This window comes from Ranitomeya imitator, chromosome 5, assembly GCF_032444005.1.
Source record: "Ranitomeya imitator isolate aRanImi1 chromosome 5, aRanImi1.pri, whole genome shotgun sequence".
NCBI classification, from domain to species: Eukaryota; Metazoa; Chordata; class Amphibia; order Anura; family Dendrobatidae; genus Ranitomeya; species Ranitomeya imitator.
Genome location: NC_091286.1, coordinates 687,393,936 through 687,416,309, shown reverse-complemented (window position 1 = coordinate 687,416,309; position 22,374 = coordinate 687,393,936). Strand labels below are relative to the sequence as shown.

The 22,374-nt window shown below is 42.6% G+C and overlaps 1 protein-coding gene across 7 annotated transcripts in view; it reads right to left on the bottom strand.

Annotated features, from left to right (window-relative positions):
• The window catches only part of NCOA1 (nuclear receptor coactivator 1), a 391,964-nt gene that overhangs the window by 48,566 nt on the left and 321,024 nt on the right, over positions 1-22,374 (bottom strand). For all 7 annotated transcript variants that reach the window (XM_069728421.1, XM_069728418.1, XM_069728417.1 and 4 more), the window contains exon 11: positions 16,260-16,428. In XM_069728421.1, the coding sequence (XP_069584522.1) occupies positions 16,260-16,428 (169 nt within the window). The remainder of the gene's footprint in view (positions 1-16,259; positions 16,429-22,374) is intronic.

The window sequence follows — 22,374 nt, the reverse complement described above, 5'->3', positions numbered from 1 at the left end:
ACATGTCCTCTTCATCCTTGCCCATACTCGCTCTCTGGCGACGGCTCGCACTGATATGCCTAGAAAACAATATTTGGTGTAGAGCCACCGTGGTGGCGGAAGTTGACGATAATATCTTTAACCCATTGTTATTTTCCAATTGGCAAGCTTTCAGAATCCAGCAGCCCAACGCGCAACACCGGGGTATTCTGTGTCCACAGTCCCTGTGGGATACAGTGGCCAATCATTGATGCCCTTAATCCGGGCCTCCGTTTCGCCAGCTACCTGGCAGGTGTATGGTAAGGATTGGGAGGAGTGGTGCTCACTAATTCAGGGTAGGCCAGTCGATAAATGCAACCGAGCACGAAGCGTGGTGACAACCGATTTCCTATTACGGATGAGGGAAGGTGGGGCGTCGGGCACCTCGGCACAACGGAAATTATCGGGGCTAGCATTTTTCTTTCAATTATTGGGATGGGTAGACGTAACTAAGTCCTTCTGCATAAGACAAGCCATAAAAGGTTGGAAGAGGCTTCAGCCAAGTCAAGAATGTCGCCGCCCCATTTCACTGAGATTATTGCAGGAACTGATTGCGATATCCCCGTCGGTCTGCTTATCGCAATATGAGGCGGCCCTCATATCAGCAGCTTTTGCGACCGTCTTTTTCGGAGCACTGCGTATCAGCGAATTGCTACCGCGGTCAAAAAAAAAAAAAAAAAAAAACGCGTCGGAAGGTGGCCTAATTAATGAGGACATGGTAATATGCAGCGACGCCCTGCGCATCAGGGTTAGAAAATCCAAATGCGACCCCACCGGTAGGGGCACATGGGTACTGGTTAACTCCACAGATGGCCCAGCTGGCCCACTAAAAATGGTTAGAAGATACGCCGGGATAAGACACGCTGGTAGATTTTTCTTCACTCATACAGACGGGTCCCCTCTGACCAAGTACCAATTTCAGGCGATGTTCAAGCTATGCTTGGAAAAAGCCGGCGCAAATCCAAAGGAGTACGGAACACATTCGTTTCGCATAGGTGCAGCCACAGAAGCGGCTAGGGCAGGAGTGTCAGAGGCCGAGTTGCAGAGAATGGGTCGTTGGAAGTCCGCATGCTTCGCCAGATACATAAGACCCGACTTGCTTAATTAACATGTGTTGTCTCTTACAGGGGTTGAAGTTTGGGTTGTAGGAGATTCCTACGTTTACTGGGCCGAAAAGAGGGCCGAACGGCGGCCAGGAGGGACAAATCTTTACCTCCCGGAAAAAAAAAAAAAAAAAAAAAAAAAGTTAACTGGAGGGGTGTCAGAGGCCTCCAGTGGAGACAGGTGTTCAAAGAGATGGTTGGCATAGCAAGGATGGCGGAACACCTGGTGAGAATGGTGGTACATGCGTGTGGCAATGACCTCGGCAAACAAAAGGTGGCCGAATTGTACAAATGGGTGACAACGGATATGGAAAGGTTCAACTGCCTATTCAGGAACATAATACTGGTGTGGTCGGATATAACACCACGGGCCGTGTGGCGAGGTGTAAGAGATAAAAAAGCCATAGAGCGGACAAGAAGGAAATTCAACGCGCGGATTGGAAAATATGTGAGAGGAAGAGGCGGTATCGTATCGTGATTCGTCACCACCAGCTACAAGGGGATAACACGCCACAATTAAGGCCGGACGGAGTTCACCTAACGGACATTGGCATCGATATTTTTCTGTCTGGTTTACAGGATGGGGTTGAACAGGCCCTAGCATCGAGGGGTGGGGTCGGAGTCCCGCGTAGTTAATACACGGGATCCTCCGTGGCGGAAAAAGCGGAGGAGGGCAAAGGTCGTAACCGCTCGTTGGGCCAATTCCCCTGTCGATCACGGACAGGAGCTCGGCGCGAGCCGCTCGTTACGATATGTAATTGCCCTTTCTCCGATTATTTAATTAATAAACTGTGACCGACCTGTTCAACCCAACTAGGACTGTGTGTGTTTCATTACGGGACTGATGGGAGGGGGGAAGGCACTGGTTACGACACCCAGGTCTCCACAGTCTGGCAGACGCGGTACTGATTAAGGAACGCGTCTCTGACTGGGGAGCACACAGAGAGCTGCACGTAAAGGTTGTAAGTGCCAGATCCCCCCTAGCATCACTCCCCCTTAGTGATGCACTGATTGGAAGACCCCCAGCCGGCCAGTGGGCACTAGAGGGGAGGGGTCCTACGGCCACTCCTACAGGGGTTAAATCCAGGTGTCCGGCCGAGAACTTTCTCTTTCACTCTCGGCAGGACACCACCAGGATTTAACCCCTGTAGGAGTGGCCGTAGGACCCCTCCCCTCTAGTGACCACTGGCCGGCTGGGGGTCTTCTAATTAGTGCATCACTAAGGGGGAGTGATGCTAGGGGGGAACTGGCACAGACCACCTTTACGTGCAGCTCTCTCTGTGTGCTCCCCAGTCAGAGACGCGCACCTTATTCAGTACCGCGTCTGCCAAACTAACCTTTACCAGCACTGATACATTGTAACTAACCTTTGCCAGCACTGATACATTGTAACTAACTTTTACACGCACTGATACATTGTAACTAACCTTTACCAGCACTGATACATTGTAACTAACCTTTACCTGCACTGATACATTGTAACTAACCTTCACTTGCACTGATACATTGTAACTAACTTTTACACACACACACACACACACACACACACACACACACACACACACACACACACACACACACACACACACACACACTGATACATTGTAACCTTTGCCAGCACTGATACATTGTAACCAACCTTTATCGGCACTGATACATTGTAACTGACCTTTACCAGCACTGATACATTGTAACTAACCTTCACCGACACTGATACATTGTAACTAACCTTTACCAGCACTGATACATTGTAACTAACCTTTACCAGCACTGATACATTGTAACTGACCTTCACCTGCACTGATACATTGTAACTAACCTTTACCAGCACTGATACATTGTAACTAACCTTCACCGACACTGATACATTGTAACTAACCTTTACCAGCACTGATACATTGTAACTAACCTTTACCAGCACTGATACATTGTAACTAACCTTTACCAGCACTGATACATTGTAACTGACCTTCACCTGCACTGATACATTGTAACTAACCTTTACCAGCACTGATACATTGTAACTAACCTTCACCTGCACTGATACATTGTAACTGACCTTCACCTGCACTGATACATTGTAACTAACCTTTACCAGCACTGATACATTGTAACTAACCTTCACCTGCACTGATACATTGTAACTGACCTTCACCTGCACTGATACATTGTAACTAACCTTTACCAGCACTGATACATTGTAACTAACCTTTACCAGCACTGATACATTGTAACTAACCTTCACCTGCACTGATACATTGTAACTGACCTTCACCTGCACTGATACATTGTAACTAACCTTTACCTGCACTGATACATTGTAACTGACCTTTACCAGCACTGATACATTGTAACGAACCTTTGCCAGCACTGATACATTGTAACTAACTTTTACACGCACTGATACATTGTAACTAACCTTTACCTGCACTGATACATTGTAACTAACCTTTACCAGCACTGATACATTGTAACTAACCTTTGCCAGCACTGATACATTGTAACTAACTTTTACACGCACTGATACATTGTAACTAACCTTTACCAGCACTGATACATTGTAACTAACATTTACCTGCATTGATACATTGTAACTAACCTTTACCTGCATTGATACATTGTAACTAACCTTTACCAGCACTGATACATTGTAACTAACCTTTACCAGCACTGATACATTGTAACTAACCTTTACCTGCACTGATACATTGTAACTAACCTTTACCTGCACTGATACATTGTAACTAACCTTCACTTGCACTGATACATTGTAACTAACTTTTACACACACACACACACACACACTGATACATTGTAACCTTTGCCAGCACTGATACATTGTAACCAACCTTTATCGGCACTGATACATTGTAACTAACTTTTATATGCACTGATACATTGTAACTGACCTTTACCAGCACTGATACATTGTAACTAACCTTCACCGACACTGATACATTGTAACTAACCTTTACCAGCACTGATACATTGTAACTAACCTTCACCAGCACTGATACATTGTAACTGACCTTCACTGATACATTGTAACTGACCTTTACCAGCACTGATACATTGTAACTAACCTTCACCGACACTGATACATTGTAACTAACCTTTACCAGCACTGATACATTGTAACTAACCTTTACCAGCACTGATACATTGTAACTAACCTTTACCAGCACTGATACATTGTAACTAACCTTTACCAGCACTGATACATTGTAACTAACCTTTACCTGCACTGAAACATTGTAACTAACCTTTACCTGCACTGATACATTGTAACTGACCTTCACCTGCACTGATACATTGTAACTAACCTTCACCTACACTGATACATTGTAACTAACCTTCACCTACACTGATACATTGTAACTAACCTTCACCTGCACTGATACATTGTAACTGACTTTTACCAGCACTGATACATTGTAACTAACCTTTACCAGCACTGATACATTGTAACTAACCTTCACCTGCACTGATACATTGTAACTGACCTTTACCAGCACTGATACATTGTAACTAACCTTTACCAGCACTGATACATTGTAACTAACCTTTACCTGCACTGATACATTGTAACTAACCTTTACCTGCACTGATACATTGTAACTAACCTTTACCTGCACTGATACATTGTAACTAACCTTCACTTGCACTGATACATTGTAACTAACTTTTACACACACAGACACACAGATACATTGTAACCTTTACCAGCACTGATACATTGTAACCAACCTTTACCAGCACTGATACATTGTAACTAACCTTTACCTGCACTGATACATTGTAACTAACCTTTACCTGCACTGATACATTGTAACTAACCTTCACTTGCACTGATACATTGTAACTAACTTTTACACACACAGACACACAGATACATTGTAACCTTTACCAGCACTGATACATTGTAACTAACCTTTACCAGCACTGAAACATTGTAACTAACCTTTACCTGCACTGAAACATTGTAACTAACCTTTACCTGCACTGATACATTGTAACTAACCTTTACCTGCACTGATACATTGTAACTAACCTTTACCTGCACTGATACATTGTAACTAACCTTTACCAGCACTGATACATTGTAACTAACCTTTACCAGCACTGATACATTGTAACTAACCTTTACCTGCACTGATACATTGTAACTAACCTTTACCTGCACTGATACATTGTAACTAACCTTCATTTGCACTGATACATTGTAACTAACTTTTACACACACAGACACACACACACTGATACATTGTAACCTTTGCCAGCACTGATACATTGTAACCAACCTTTATCGGCACTGATACATTGTAACTAACTTTTATATGCACTGATACATTGTAACTGACCTTTACCAGCACTGATACATTGTAACTAACCTTCACCGACACTGATACATTGTAACTAACCTTTACCAGCACTGATACATTGTAACTAACCTTCACCAGCACTGATACATTGTAACTGACCTTCACTGATACATTGTAACTGACCTTTACCAGCACTGATACATTGTAACTAACCTTCACCGACACTGATACATTGTAACTAACCTTTACCAGCACTGATACATTGTAACTAACCTTTACCAGCACTGATACATTGTAACTAACCTTTACCAGCACTGATACATTGTAACTAACCTTTACCAGCACTGATACATTGTAACTAACCTTTACCTGCACTGAAACATTGTAACTAACCTTTACCTGCACTGATACATTGTAACTGACCTTCACCTGCACTGATACATTGTAACTAACCTTCACCTACACTGATACATTGTAACTAACCTTCACCTACACTGATACATTGTAACTAACCTTCACCTGCACTGATACATTGTAACTGACTTTTACCAGCACTGATACATTGTAACTAACCTTTACCAGCACTGATACATTGTAACTAACCTTCACCTGCACTGATACATTGTAACTGACCTTTACCAGCACTGATACATTGTAACTAACCTTTACCAGCACTGATACATTGTAACTAACCTTTACCTGCACTGATACATTGTAACTAACCTTTACCTGCACTGATACATTGTAACTAACCTTTACCTGCACTGATACATTGTAACTAACCTTCACTTGCACTGATACATTGTAACTAACTTTTACACACACAGACACACAGATACATTGTAACCTTTACCAGCACTGATACATTGTAACCAACCTTTACCAGCACTGATACATTGTAACTAACCTTTACCTGCACTGATACATTGTAACTAACCTTTACCTGCACTGATACATTGTAACTAACCTTCACTTGCACTGATACATTGTAACTAACTTTTACACACACAGACACACAGATACATTGTAACCTTTACCAGCACTGATACATTGTAACTAACCTTTACCAGCACTGAAACATTGTAACTAACCTTTACCTGCACTGAAACATTGTAACTAACCTTTACCTGCACTGATACATTGTAACTAACCTTTACCTGCACTGATACATTGTAACTAACCTTTACCTGCACTGATACATTGTAACTAACCTTTACCAGCACTGATACATTGTAACTAACCTTTACCAGCACTGATACATTGTAACTAACCTTTACCTGCACTGATACATTGTAACTAACCTTTACCTGCACTGATACATTGTAACTAACCTTCATTTGCACTGATACATTGTAACTAACTTTTACACACACAGACACACACACACTGATACATTGTAACCTTTACCAGCACTGATACATTGTAACTAACCTTTACCTGCACTGAAACATTGTAACTAACCTTTACCTGCACTGATACATTGTAACTGACCTTCACCTGCACTGATACATTGTAACTAACTTTTACACACACAGACACACACACTGATACATTGTAACCTTTACCAGCACTGATACATTGTAACTAACCTTTACCAGCACTGATACATTGTAACTAACCTTTACATGCACTGAAACATTGTAACTAACCTTTACCTGCACTGATACATTGTAACTGACCTTCACCTGCACTGATACATTGTAACTAACCTTCACCTACACTGATACATTGTAACTAACCTTCACCTACACTGATACATTGTAACTAACCTTCACCTGCACTGATACATTGTAACTGACTTTTACCAGCACTGATACATTGTAACTAACCTTTACCAGCACTGATACATTGTAACTAACCTTCACCTGCACTGATACATTGTAACTGACCTTTACCAGCACTGATACATTGTAACTAACCTTTACCAGCACTGATACATTGTAACTAACCTTTACCTGCACTGATACATTGTAACTAACCTTCACTTGCACTGATACATTGTAACTAACTTTTACACACACAGACACACACTGATACATTGTAACCTTTGCCAGCACTGATACATTGTAACCAACCTTTATCGGCACTGATACATTGTAACTAACTTTTATATGCACTGATACATTGTAACTGACCTTTACCAGCACTGATACATTGTAACTAACCTTCACCGACACTGATACATTGTAACTAACCTTTACCAGCACTGATACATTGTAACTAACCTTTACCAGCACTGATACATTGTAACTAACCTTTACCAGCACTGATACATTGTAACTAACCTTTACCAGCACTGATACATTGTAACTAACCTTTACCAGCACTGATACATTGTAACTAACCTTTACCTGCACTGAAACATTGTAACTAACCTTTACCTGCACTGATACATTGTAACTGACCTTCACCTGCACTGATACATTGTAACTAACCTTTACCAGCACTGATACATTGTAACTAACCTTTACCAGCACTGATACATTGTAACTAACCTTCACCTGCACTGATACATTGTAACTGACCTTCACCTGCACTGATACATTGTAACTAACCTTTACCTGCACTGAAACATTGTAACTGACCTTCACCTGCACTGATACATTGTAACTAACCTTTACCAGCACTGATACATTGTAACTAACCTTTACCAGCACTGATACATTGTAACTGACCTTCACCTGCACTGATACATTGTAACTGACCTTTACCAGCACTGATACATTGTAACTAACCTTTACCTGCACTGATACATTGTAACTAACCTTTACCTGCACTGAAACATTGTAACTAACCTTTACCTGCACTGATACATTGTAACTGACCTTCACCTGCACTGATACATTGTAACTAACCTTCACCTGCACTGATACATTGTAACTGACCTTCACCTGCACTGATACATTGTAACTAACCTTTACCAGCACTGATACATTGTAACTAACCTTCACCTGCACTGATACATTGTAACTAACCTTCACCTGCACTGATACATTGTAACTGACCTTCACCTGCACTGATACATTGTAACTGACCTTCACCTGCACTGATACATTGTAACTAACCTTTACCTGCACTGATACATTGTAACTGACCTTTACCAGCACTGATACATTGTAACTAACCTTTGCCAGCACTGATACATTGTAACTAACTTTTACACGCACTGATACATTGTAACTAACCTTTACCTGCACTGATACATTGTAACTAACCTTTACCAGCACTGATACATTGTAACTAACCTTTGCCAGCACTGATACATTGTAACTAACTTTTACACGCACTGATACATTGTAACTAACCTTTACCAGCACTGATACATTGTAACTAACCTTTACCTGCATTGATACATTGTAACTAACCTTTACCTGCATTGATACATTGTAACTAACCTTTACCAGCACTGATACATTGTAACTAACCTTTACCAGCACTGATACATTGTAACTAACCTTTACCGGCACTGATACATTGTAACTAACCTTTACCTGCACTGATACATTGTAACTAACCTTCACTTGCACTGATACATTGTAACTAACTTTTACACACACACACACACACACACACACACACACACACACACACACTGATACATTGTAACCTTTGCCAGCACTGATACATTGTAACCAACCTTTATCGGCACTGATACATTGTAACTAACTTTTATATGCACTGATACATTGTAACTGACCTTTACCAGCACTGATACATTGTAACTAACCTTCACCGACACTGATACATTGTAACTAACCTTTACCAGCACTGATACATTGTAACTAACCTTCACCAGCACTGATACATTGTAACTGACCTTCACTGATACATTGTAACTGACCTTTACCAGCACTGATACATTGTAACTAACCTTCACCGACACTGATACATTGTAACTAACCTTTACCAGCACTGATACATTGTAACTAACCTTTACCAGCACTGATACATTGTAACTGACCTTCACCTGCACTGATACATTGTAACTAACCTTTACCAGCACTGATACATTGTAACTAACCTTCACCTGCACTGATACATTGTAACTGACCTTCACCTGCACTGATACATTGTAACTGACCTTTACCTGCACTGAAACATTGTAACTGACCTTTACCAGCACTGATACATTGTAACTAACCTTCACCTGCACTGATACATTGTAACTGACCTTCACCTGCACTGATACATTGTAACTGACCTTTACCAGCACTGATACATTGTAACTAACCTTCACCTGCACTGATACATTGTAACTGACCTTTACCAGCACTGATACATTGTAACTAACCTTTACCAGCACTGATACATTGTAACTAACCTTTACCTGCACTGAAACATTGTAACTAACCTTTACCTGCACTGATACATTGTAACTAACCTTTACCTGCACTGATACATTGTAACTAACCTTCACCTGCACTGATACATTGTAACTGACCTTTACCAGCACTGATACATTGTAACTAACCTTTACCAGCACTGATACATTGTAACTAACCTTTACCTGCACTGATACATTGTAACTGACCTTCACCTGCACTGATACATTGTAACTAACCTTTACCAGCACTGATACATTGTAACTAACCTTTACCTGCACTGATACATTGTAACTAACCTTCACCTGCACTGATACATTGTAACTGACCTTTACCAGCACTGATACATTGTAACTAACCTTTACCAGCACTGATACATTGTAACTAACCTTTACCTGCACTGATACATTGTAACTGACCTTCACCTGCACTGATACATTGTAACTAACCTTCACCTGCACTGATACATTGTAACTAACCTTCACCTGCACTGATACATTGTAACTGACCTTTACCAGCACTGATACATTGTAACTGACCTTTACCAGCACTGATACATTGTAACTAACCTTCACCTGCACTGATACATTGTAACTGACCTTTACCAGCACTGATACATTGTAACTGACCTTTACCTGCACTGATACATTGTAACTGACCTTTACCGGCACTGATACATTGTAACTGACCTTTACCTGCACTGAAACATTGTAACTAACCTTTACCAGCACTGATACATTGTAACTAACCTTTACCTGCAATGATACATTGTAACTGACCTTTACCAGCACTGATACATTGTAACTAACCTTTACCAGCACGGATACATTGTAACTGACCTTCACCTGCACTGATACATTGTAACTGACCTTTACCAGCACTGATACATTGTAACTAACCTTTACCTGCACTGATACATTGTAACTAACCTTTACCAGCACTGATACATTGTAACTGACCTTTACCAGCACTGATACATTGTAACTAACCTTTACCAGCACTGATACATTGTAACTAACCTTCACCTGCACTGATACATTGTAACTAACCTTTACCTGCACTGATACATTGTAACTAACCTTTACCTGCACTGATACATTGTAACTGACCTTCACCTGCACTGATACATTGTAACTGACCTTTACCAGCACTGATACATTGTAACTAACCTTCACCTGCACTGATACATTGTAACTGACCTTCACCTGCACTGATACATTGTAACTGACCTTTACCTGCACTGAAACATTGTAACTAACCTTTACCAGCACTGATACATTGTAACTAACCTTTACCAGCACTGATACATTGTAACTAACCTTTACCAGCACTGATACATTGTAACTAACCTTCACCTGCACTGATACATTGTAACTAACCTTTACCTGCACTGATACATTGTAACTAACCTTCACCTGCACTGATACATTGTAACTAACCTTTACCAGCACTGATACATTGTAACTAACCTTCACCTGCACTGATACATTGTAACTAACCTTCACCTGCACTGATACATTGTAACTGACCTTTACCAGCACTGATACATTGTAACTAACCTTTACCAGCACTGATACATTGTAACTAACCTTCACCTGCACTGATACATTGTAACTAACCTTTACCTGCACTGATACATTGTAACTGACCTTTACCAGCACTGATACATTGTAACTGACCTTTACCAGCACTGATACATTGTAACTGACCTTTACCAGCACGGATACATTGTAACTGACCTTCACCTGCACTGATACATTGTAACTGACCTTTACCAGCACTGATACATTGTAACTAACCTTTACCTGCACTGATACATTGTAACTAACCTTTACCAGCACTGATACATTGTAACTGACCTTTACCAGCACTGATACATTGTAACTAACCTTTACCAGCACTGATACATTGTAACTAACCTTCACCTGCACTGATACATTGTAACTAACCTTTACCTGCACTGATACATTGTAACTAACCTTTACCTGCACTGATACATTGTAACTGACCTTCACCTGCACTGATACATTGTAACTGACCTTTACCAGCACTGATACATTGTAACTAACCTTCACCTGCACTGATACATTGTAACTGACCTTCACCTGCACTGATACATTGTAACTGACCTTTACCTGCACTGAAACATTGTAACTAACCTTTACCAGCACTGATACATTGTAACTAACCTTTACCAGCACTGATACATTGTAACTAACCTTTACCAGCACTGATACATTGTAACTAACCTTCACCTGCACTGATACATTGTAACTAACCTTTACCTGCACTGATACATTGTAACTAACCTTCACCTGCACTGATACATTGTAACTAACCTTTACCAGCACTGATACATTGTAACTAACCTTCACCTGCACTGATACATTGTAACTGACCTTCACCTGCACTGAAACATTGTAACTGACCTTCACCTGCACTGATACATTGTAACTAACCTTTACCTGCACTGATACATTGTAACTAACCTTTACCAGCACTGATACATTGTAACTAACCTTTACCAGCACTGATACATTGTAACTAACCTTCACCTGCACTGATACATTGTAACTAACCTTTACCAGCACTGATACATTGTAACTGACCTTTACCAGCACTGATACATTGTAACTAACCTTTACCAGCACTGATACATTGTAACTGACCTTCACCTGCACTGATACATTGTAACTGACCTTCACCTGCACTGAAACATTGTAACTGACCTTCACCTGCACTGATACATTGTAACTAACCTTTACCTGCACTGATACATTGTAACTAACCTTTACCAGCACTGATACATTGTAACTAACCTTTACCTGCACTGATACATTGTAACTAACCTTTACCAGCACTGATACATTGTAACTGACCTTTACCAGCACTGATACATTGTAACTAACCTTCACCTGCACTGATACATTGTAACTAACCTTTACCTGCACTGATACATTGTAACTAACCTTTACCTGCACTGATACATTGTAACTGACCTTCACCTGCACTGATACATTGTAACTGACCTTTACCAGCACTGATACATTGTAACTAACCTTCATCTGCACTGATACATTGTAACTAACCTTTACCTGCACTGATACATTGTAACTAACCTTTACCTGCACTGAAACATTGTAACTGACCTTCACCTGCACTGATACATTGTAACTGACCTTCACCTGCACTGATACATTGTAACTGACCTTTACCAGCACTGATACATTGTAACTAACCTTCACCTGCACTGATACATTGTAACTAACCTTTACCTGCACTGATACATTGTAACTAACCTTTACCTGCACTGATACATTGTAACTGACCTTCACCTGCACTGATACATTGTAACTGACCTTTACCAGCACTGATACATTGTAACTGACCTTTACCTGCACTGAAACATTGTAACTGACCTTCACCTGCACTGATACATTGTAACTAACCTTTACCAGCACTGATACATTGTAACTAACCTTCACCTGCACTGATACATTGTAACTGACCTTTACCAGCACTGATACATTGTAACTAACCTTTACCTGCACTGATACATTGTAACTAACCTTTACCTGCACTGATACATTGTAACTAACCTTTACCTGCACTGATACATTGTAACTAACCTTCACCTGCACTGATACATTGTAACTGACCTTCACCTGCACTGATACATTGTAACTAACCTTTACCAGCACTGATACATTGTAACTAACCTTCACCTGCACTGATACATTGTAACTGACCTTCACCTGCACTGATACATTGTAACTAACCTTTACCAGCACTGATACATTGTAACTGACCTTTACCAGCACGGATACATTGTAACTAACCTTCACCTGCACTGATACATTGTAACTGACCTTCACCTGCACTGATACATTGTAACTAACCTTTACCTGCACTGATACATTGTAACTGACCTTTACCAGCACTGATACATTGTAACTAACCTTCACCTGCACTGATACATTGTAACTAACCTTTACCTGCACTGATACATTGTAACTAACCTTCACCTGCACTGATACATTGTAACTGACCTTCACCTGAACTGATACATTGTAACTGACCTTCACCTGCACTGATACATTGTAACTGACCTTTACCTGCACTGATACATTGTAACTGACCTTCACCTGCACTGATACATTGTAACTGCCCTTTACCAGCACTGATACATTGTAACTGACCTTTACCTGCACTGATACATTGTAACTAACCTTTACCAGCACTGATACATTGTAACTGACCTTTACCTGCACTGATACATTGTTAGCAACTAAGATAGAGATTTGCTATGATGAAGATTGTCTGGACTGGATACAATGGTAACAAACCCTCTGCTGTGATATTTGGAATTTTCAACCTTTGGAAGTAAGCAAGAATAGGGCAGAGTTGTCAAACACTGTCCTAGCTTTTCACAGCACGGCTGGCAGTGACTGTGCCAAATTTATGACAGTGGCGTCTGCTGTATAAGTTTGTGGTATCTTCTGATGCAAACTCTTGGTTAAGTTTTTCAATTTAATTATTGATCAGCTTTTGCAATGTTAAGAATTGCTGTAATAAACTCCATGACATTACGTTGCTTCCTTCTCTCTCAAACACCGTGCTGAAGGTGTAGTTTTTACTGCCTAGTTCATGCTCTTTTACAAGCTGCTTTGAGCTGCTGCTCTAGGAAGAATCCAGACTCAAACACTAGTTAGAGACACTCTCCCTGTCTGAACATGAGGAGGGAATCAGATAAGCTCAGGTGGGGAAAGTGTGCAAATTGTGCTTAAAGGGACACTGTCACCTGAATTTGGAGGGAACAATCTTCAGCCATGGAGGCGGGGTTTTTGGGTGTTTGATTCACCCTTTCCTTACCCGCTGGCTGCATGCTGGCTGCAATATTGGATTGAAGTTCATTCTCTGTCCTCCATAGTACACGCCTGCACAAGGTGCAACCTTGCCTTGCGCAGGTGTGTACTATGGAGGACAGAGAATGAACTTCAATCCAATATTGCAGCCAGCATGCAGCCAGCGGGTAAGGAAAGGGTGAATCAAACACCCAAAAACCCCGCCTCCATGGCTGAAGATTGTTCCCTCCAAATTCAGGTGACAGTGTCCATTTAATTCCTCTTAGAGCAGCAGTTCAAAGCAGCTTGTAAAAGAGCGTTAACTAGGCAGTAAAAACGGCACCTTCAGCACGGTGTTTGAGAGAGAAGGAAGCAACGTAATGTCATGGAGTTTATTACAAAGATTCATAACATGGCACAAGCTCATCAATAATTAAATAAAAAAACATTTACTCCTTAATAAATCTGCTAAATTTTCCAACTCCTGTAAGTTTCGCCTCAATCTCTAAAAACTTTGGGCACAAAAACATAAGACATAAAAGAAATTGGCGCACAGCATCGATTGGATCCTTTTTTTATCGAGATATTTTTGCTAAGTCAGTGTACTCGGGATAATTCTTAAAAATGGAAGCAGAAAAGTATATTCAAAGTTTGCAAAACTTTCATTATACAGTGATTTCGATACAAATGGAATATCCCTCCAAAGATTGAAAATTGTGATCATACGTACATATCGGAAAAAGGGATTTTTTTATTATATATATATATTTCGCCGACCTTCTAAATGGAGCACCGGTCCGCCCTCCCTCCGACTGCTGAATTATGAGCCCTGGTGCGGAGGAGGTGGGGTACAGTGCACTGACTCCAGAGGAGGCCCTCAGCCCAGCGCATCCAATCCATCAGAGGCGTCCTCCTCCCATGGAGGCCATTAATCAGCCTCATGTCCTCCACTCTGGGCCAGAATGAGTATTAATGCCGATTCCTGGCAGCGGGTCACTCCTACAAATCACCGCAGTAGCTCCATGAGATAAAAAAAAACGCTCTCCCCTCCCCCGCCTGGCAGATTTATGGCGTCGGCGCCCAGGGGGTGAATGTTACACAAACCATCCAGACAAGGCCGCCATGGCCATCGCTTCCACACCACAATACCATAGGACTAGAAGAAAAAATCCTTGGCGGTATTCATTCCGTTATTTTTCAGCTTCTGGGAAAGCTGGGTGACAACCAGTATGGTCGCCAGTACTGTTCTGACAAGTCGATATTTTTTTTTTTTCTTTTAGAGGTAAATAGGATTTATTTTTTATTAATTTGTACCGATTTTTACTTTTCTACTCCACTCACATCCAAAGCTGCATCCAAAAGTCAGATTATTGATCTAGGATTGCGGTTCATCGCCGTCAAAAGATTTTACACATCTAATCGAACAGATCTCAACTCTGGTAACAGAAAAATCGGAGAAAAGTCCGAACGCAGGAGGAGAAAGCGATATGACTCCGGATCAGAAATGAATGAATAGTGTTGGTAATTCTAGAGAAATATCCAATGAAAATGATTTTTATCGGCTTAACCTGATAATATCCGGAGAGAAGCGGCGCCGGCCATCAGCAGAACCACTGATCTCGGAGAAGGCGATTGGCTGGAGAAACTTACTGTTAAGCCCTGTGGGGGTCCGCGCCACCGTGCCAGCGGGTAAAGATGTCGGGAGTATTTCGGACTTCGGAGGTAACCCGCTTTCTGTCGGTTCTGTCGCCCCAAATCCAGAAACTTCTTTTTCCAGCGTTGGAAGCAACTGGTCGAGCTGATCGAATTCGGCTGCAAACTGCAGAAAAAGGAGGCAAAAAGTTACCCATGTTATACCATGCACCAGGTGCAATGAGCAACCTCGCCACAAGGGGCGCCCGAGAGCTCATCCACAATGTATCCACAGCACAGAGCGTCCTGGAGATGAGGAGCAGCACTATGAAGGGTTAATTCTAATGCCACAGTTCCAGACTCTCTCCCTCCTGGAAGCTGCGTGTATCCGGGTGGGGGTGAGATCCAGGAGCTGCCCTTTAAGTGAGAACTCCCTGCAGAATCCTCTGCCCCAGAAAACGCTCCCCCGACACTTTACTTCTCTAAAAGTGGAAGCATCGATAAATCTACTGAAGTGGATGCAAAAAAAGCTCAGGAGGAGCAGAGAGGAGAGGAGATGAGGAGAGAAGAAGAGAGGAAAGAAGAGGAGAGAAAAGGAGAGAAGAGAAAAGCAGAGGAGAGGAGAGAAAGGGAGAGAAGATGAGAGGAGAGAAAAGGAGAGGAGAGAAAAGGAGAGAAGATGAGAGGAGAGAAAAGGAGAGGAGAGAAAAGGAGAGAAGATGAGAGGACAGAAAAGGAGAGGAGAGAAAAGGAGAGGAGAGAAAAGGAGAGGAGAGAAAAGGAGAGGAGAGAAAAGGAGAGGAGAGAAAAGGAGAGGAGAGAAAAGGAGAGGAGAGAAGATGAGAGGAGAGAATAAGAGAGGAAAGAAGAGGAGAGAATAAGAGAGGAAAGAAGAGGAGAGAAAAGGAGAGGAGAGAAGATGAGAGGAGAGAATAAGAGAGGAAAGAAGAGGAGAGAATAAGAGAGGAAAGAAGAGGAGAGAAAAGGAGAGGAGAGAAGATGAGAGGAGAGAATAAGAGAGGAAAGAAGAGGAGAGAAAAGGAGAGGAGAGAAAAGGAGAGAAGAGAAAAGCAGAGGAGAGGAGAGAAAAGGAGAGAAGATGAGAGGAGAGAAAAGGAGAGGAGAGAAAAAGAGAGGAGAGAAAAAGAGAGGAGAGAAAAGGAGAGGAGAGAAAAGGAGAGGAGAGAAAAGGAGAGGAGAGAAAAGGAGAGGAGAGAAAAGGAGAGGAGAGAAAAGGAGAGGAGAGAAAAGGAGAGGAAAGAAGAGAAGAGGAGAGAGAAGAGGAGAGAAAAGGCGATGAGAGAAGAGGAGAGAAGATGAGAGGAGAGAAAAGAAGAGGAGAGCAACTAGGAGAGGAAACGAGGAGATGAGAGGAAAAAAAGAAGAGCAGAGATGATTAGAGGAAAGAAAATTTGAGAGAATAGGCGAGAAGAGAAGAAGAAAGAAAAGGAGATGAGAGAAGAGGAGAGGAAAGAAGAGGAGAGAAGGGGAGAAGAAAAAAGAGGAGAAAAGATGAGAGGAGAGGATAAGAGAGGAAAGAAAAGGACAGAAGATGATAGGAGAGAAAAGAAAAGGAGTGGAAAGAAGAGGAGAGGAAAGAAGAGGCGAGAAGAGAATAGGAGAGAAGAGGGGAGGAAAGGAGAGGAGAGAATAGGAGAGGAAAGAAGAGCAGAGATGATGAGAGGAGAGAAAAGGAGAGAAGTTAAGAAGAGAAGAGAGAAAAGGAGATGAGAGAAGAGGAGAGAATAGGAAAGGAAAGAAGAGGAGATAAAAGGTGAGAATAGGAGAGGAAAGAGGAGAAGAAGAAGACAGGAGAGAATAGGAGAGAAGAGGAGAAGAAAAGAACAGAGAACAGGAGAGAAAAGGAGTGGAGAGAAAAGATGAGGAGAGGAAAGGAGAGAGGAAAGAAGAGGGGAGGAGAGAAAAGGAGAAGACTGAAAAGGAGAGGAGAGAAAAGGATAGGAGAGCAGAGATGAAAAAGAGGAGAGAAGAGGAGAAGTGATAAAAGGAAAGAAGAGAAGAGAAAAGGAAAAGAGAGAAGAAGAGCGGTGTCACGATCCATTTTTGGATATAGATAGCTCTGGTTCCACTCAGTTTAAAACTTTTTTCCTTTTGGACCATCGGGGGTTAATTTCAGTTCCTCCCCCCTCTGCTGGCTATTAGTGATGAGCGAATATACTCATTTCTCGAGCATGCTCGGGGGTCCTCCGAGTATTTTTTGTGCTCGGAGAGTTAGTTTTTCTTGCCGCAGCTGAATGATTTACATCTGTTAGCCAGGCTGAGTACATGTGGGGATTCCCTAGCAACCAGGCAACCCCCACATGTACTTATGCTGCTAACAGATGTAAATCATTCAGCTGCGGCAAGAAAACTAAATCAGCCGAGCACTAAAAAATACTCGGAGGACCCCCGAGCATGCTGGGAAATGAGTATATTCGCTCATCACTACTGGCTATCTGATGTTAAGGCAGTGCTGCTGGGTCAGCTGATGCGGGTGGTGACCACTCCCACCTGCCTTTAAGAGGTCACCTGATGCATCAGCTGACTGTTGGTGATACAGGTCCTTTCTGCAGACCAGCCTAGCAGGAGCAGCTCCCTGGTGTCAGCCACGTCTAGTGATTGGAGTCCAGCTGCTATTGTTATCTGCCGTGTGGAGCTTAGCAGCGGTGTTCATAAGCTACGTGTGGTGTTTCTGTTACCTTGTCCCTTTGGTGTTTGTCACTTCCCCCTGTGTGTATTATCTGCAGAGGTGAGGCTAGTGCTCCTTGCCGGCCAGTGGACTAGCCAGGGCAGTAATAGGTGACTACTAGGGACTAAGTATCCTGACGGCGGCGGGGGAAGGACCCACATAGGGCGTTAGGGGACAGGCTCAGATAAGAGCTCAGGTGGTGACCATCCCCCATTCCCTACGGGTAGGGCCTTCCACAGAATATGCCCAGGTTATACCAGCTGAACATATATAATTATATACAGAAGATGCCCAGATTACACCAGCTATAGATATAAAATTGTATACAGGAGATGCCCAGGTTATACCAGCCGTACATACGGTATATAATTGTATACAGGAGATTCCCAGGTTATACCAACTGTACATATATAATTGTATACAGGAGATGCCCAGGTTATACCAGCTGTACGTATAATTATATACAGGAGATGCCCAGGTTATATCAGCTGTACATATATAATTATATACAGGACATGTAGAATGTAAGCCCGCAAGGGCAGGGTCCTCGCCCCTCTGTATCAGTCCGTCATTGTTAGTTTGTTTACTGTATGTGATATTTGTAACTTGTATGTAACCCCTTCTCATGTACAGCACCATGGAATCAATGGTGCTATATAAATAAATAATAATAATAATAATATACAGGAGATTCCCAGGTTATACCAGCTGTACATATATAATTATATACAGGAGACACCCAGGTTATACCAGCTGTACATAAATAATTATATACAGGAGATGCCCAGGTTATACCAGCTGTACATATATAATTATATACAGGAGATACCCAGGTTATAGTGGCTGTACATATATAATTATATACAGGACATGCCCAGGTTATACCAGCTGTACATAAATAATTATATACAGGAGATGCCCAGGTTAAACTGGTTGTACATATATAATTATATACAGGAGTTACCCAGGTTATAGTGGCTGTACATATATAATTATATACAGGACATGCCCAGGTTATACCAGCTGTACATATATAATTATATACAGGACATGCCCAGGTTATACCAGCTGTACATATATAATTATATACAGGACATGCCCAGGTTATACCAGCTGTACATATATAATTATATACAGGAGATGCCCAGGTTATACCAGCTGTGCATATATAATTATATACAGGAGATGCCCAGGTTATACCAGCTGTACATATATAATTATATACAGGACATGCCCAGGTTATACCAGCTGTACATGTATAATTATATACAGGAGTTACCCAGGTTATACCAGCTGTACATATATAATTATGTACAGGAGATGCCCAGGTTATACCAGCTGTACATATATAATTATATACAGGAGACGCCCAGGTTATACCAGCTGTACATATATAATTATCTACAGGAGATACCCAGGTTATACCAGCAGTACATATATAATTATATGCAGGAGACGCCCAGGTTATACCAGCTGTACATATATAATTATATACAGGAGATACCCAGGTTATACCAGCTGTACATATATAATTATATACAGGAGATGCCCAGGTTATACCAGCTGTACATATATAATTATCTACAGGAGATACCCAGGTTATACCAGCAGTACATATATAATTATATACAGGAGATACCCAGGTTATACCAGCTGTACATATATAATTATATACAGGAGATACCCAGGTTATACCAGCTCTACATATATAATTATATACAGGAGATGCCCAGGTTATACCAGCTCTACATATATAATTATATACAGGAGTTACCCAGGTTATACCAGCTGTACATATATAATTATATACAGGAGATACCCAGGTTATACCAGCTGTACATATATAATTATATACAGGAGATGCCCAGGTTATACCAGCTGTACATATATAATTATATACAGGAGATGCCCAGGTTATACCAGCTCTACATATATAATTATATACAGGAGATGCCCAGTATATACCAGCTGTACATATATAATTATATACAGGAGATACCCAGGTTATACCAGCTCTACATATATAATTATATACAGGAGATGCCCAGGTTATACCAGCTCTACATATATAATTATATACAGGAGTTACCCAGGTTATAACAGCTGTACATGTATAATTACGGTATATACAGGAGTTACCCAGGTTATACCGGCTGTACATATGTATTTATATACAGGAGATGCTCAGGTTATACCGTTGTTCTCCCCATAAGTGCACAGTCGCTCATTGTGGGCAGGGGAGGGTGGTATGGGCCCTCTGGCACATTAGCTCGGGGATGAATATACATGAGGCCTTTACACGACAAGGCCGGATCCTTCCCTTTATTTTGGGAGCGTTTCCCTCCACCACTGACTCTCACTGGTATTGGGGGGCACATGTTCTGCACGGGGTTCGGGTCATAAACATCCATAAGTGACTGCGGCCTAACAAGTGCGGCGCTGCAGACACCAGACAGCCGACGTTTCGCTGCCACCCATCACCATGGCGCCTGTTGCCTGGTTCCCGTCAGTAAAGTGTTCAGTTTCAAAAACATATTAGTCAGAGCTGGAGCCGGCGGCAACGGCACAATGGAGTGAACGGGGGCACTGCGAGAACATAGAGAGGTGCAGCGGCCCCATTATAGCCAGACACGGGGCCCCCGCTATAGAGCCAGACATGGGGCCCCGCTATAGAGCCAGACACGGCCCCCCGCTATAGAGCCAGACACGGGGCCCCGCTATAGAGCCAGACACGGCCCCCGCTATAGAGCCAGACATGGGGCCCCGCTATAGAGCCAGACACGGCCCCCGCTATAGAACCAGACACGGGGCCCCGCTATAGAGCCAGACACGGCCCCCGCTATAGAACCAGACACGGCGCCCCCGCTATAGAGCCAGACACGGCCCCCGCTATAGAGCCAGACACAGCGCTCCGCTATAGAGCCAGACATGGCCCCTCGCTATAGAGCCAGACACGGGGCCCCGCTATAGAACCAGACACGGCCCCCCGCTATAGAGCCAGACGAGGCCCCCCCGCTATAGATCCAGACACGGCGTCCCCGCTATAGAGCCAGACACGGCCCCCGCTATAGAGCCAGACACGGCCCCCACTATAGAGCCAGACACGGTGCCCCCGCTATAGAGCCAGACATGGCACCCCCGCTATAGAGCCAGACACGGCCCCCGCTATAGAGCCAGACACGGCCCCCCGCTATAGAGCCAGACACGGCCCCCACTATAGAGCCAGACACGGCGTCCCCGCTATAGAGCCAGACACGGTGCCCCCACTATAGAGCCAGACACGGCCGCCCGCTATAGAGCCAGACACGGCCCCCACTATAGAGCCAGACACGGTGCCCCGCTATAGAGCCAGACATGGCCCCTCGCTATAGAGCCAGACATGGCCCCCCGCTATAGAACCAGACACGGCCCCCCGCTATAGAGCCAGACGAGGCCCCCCCGCTA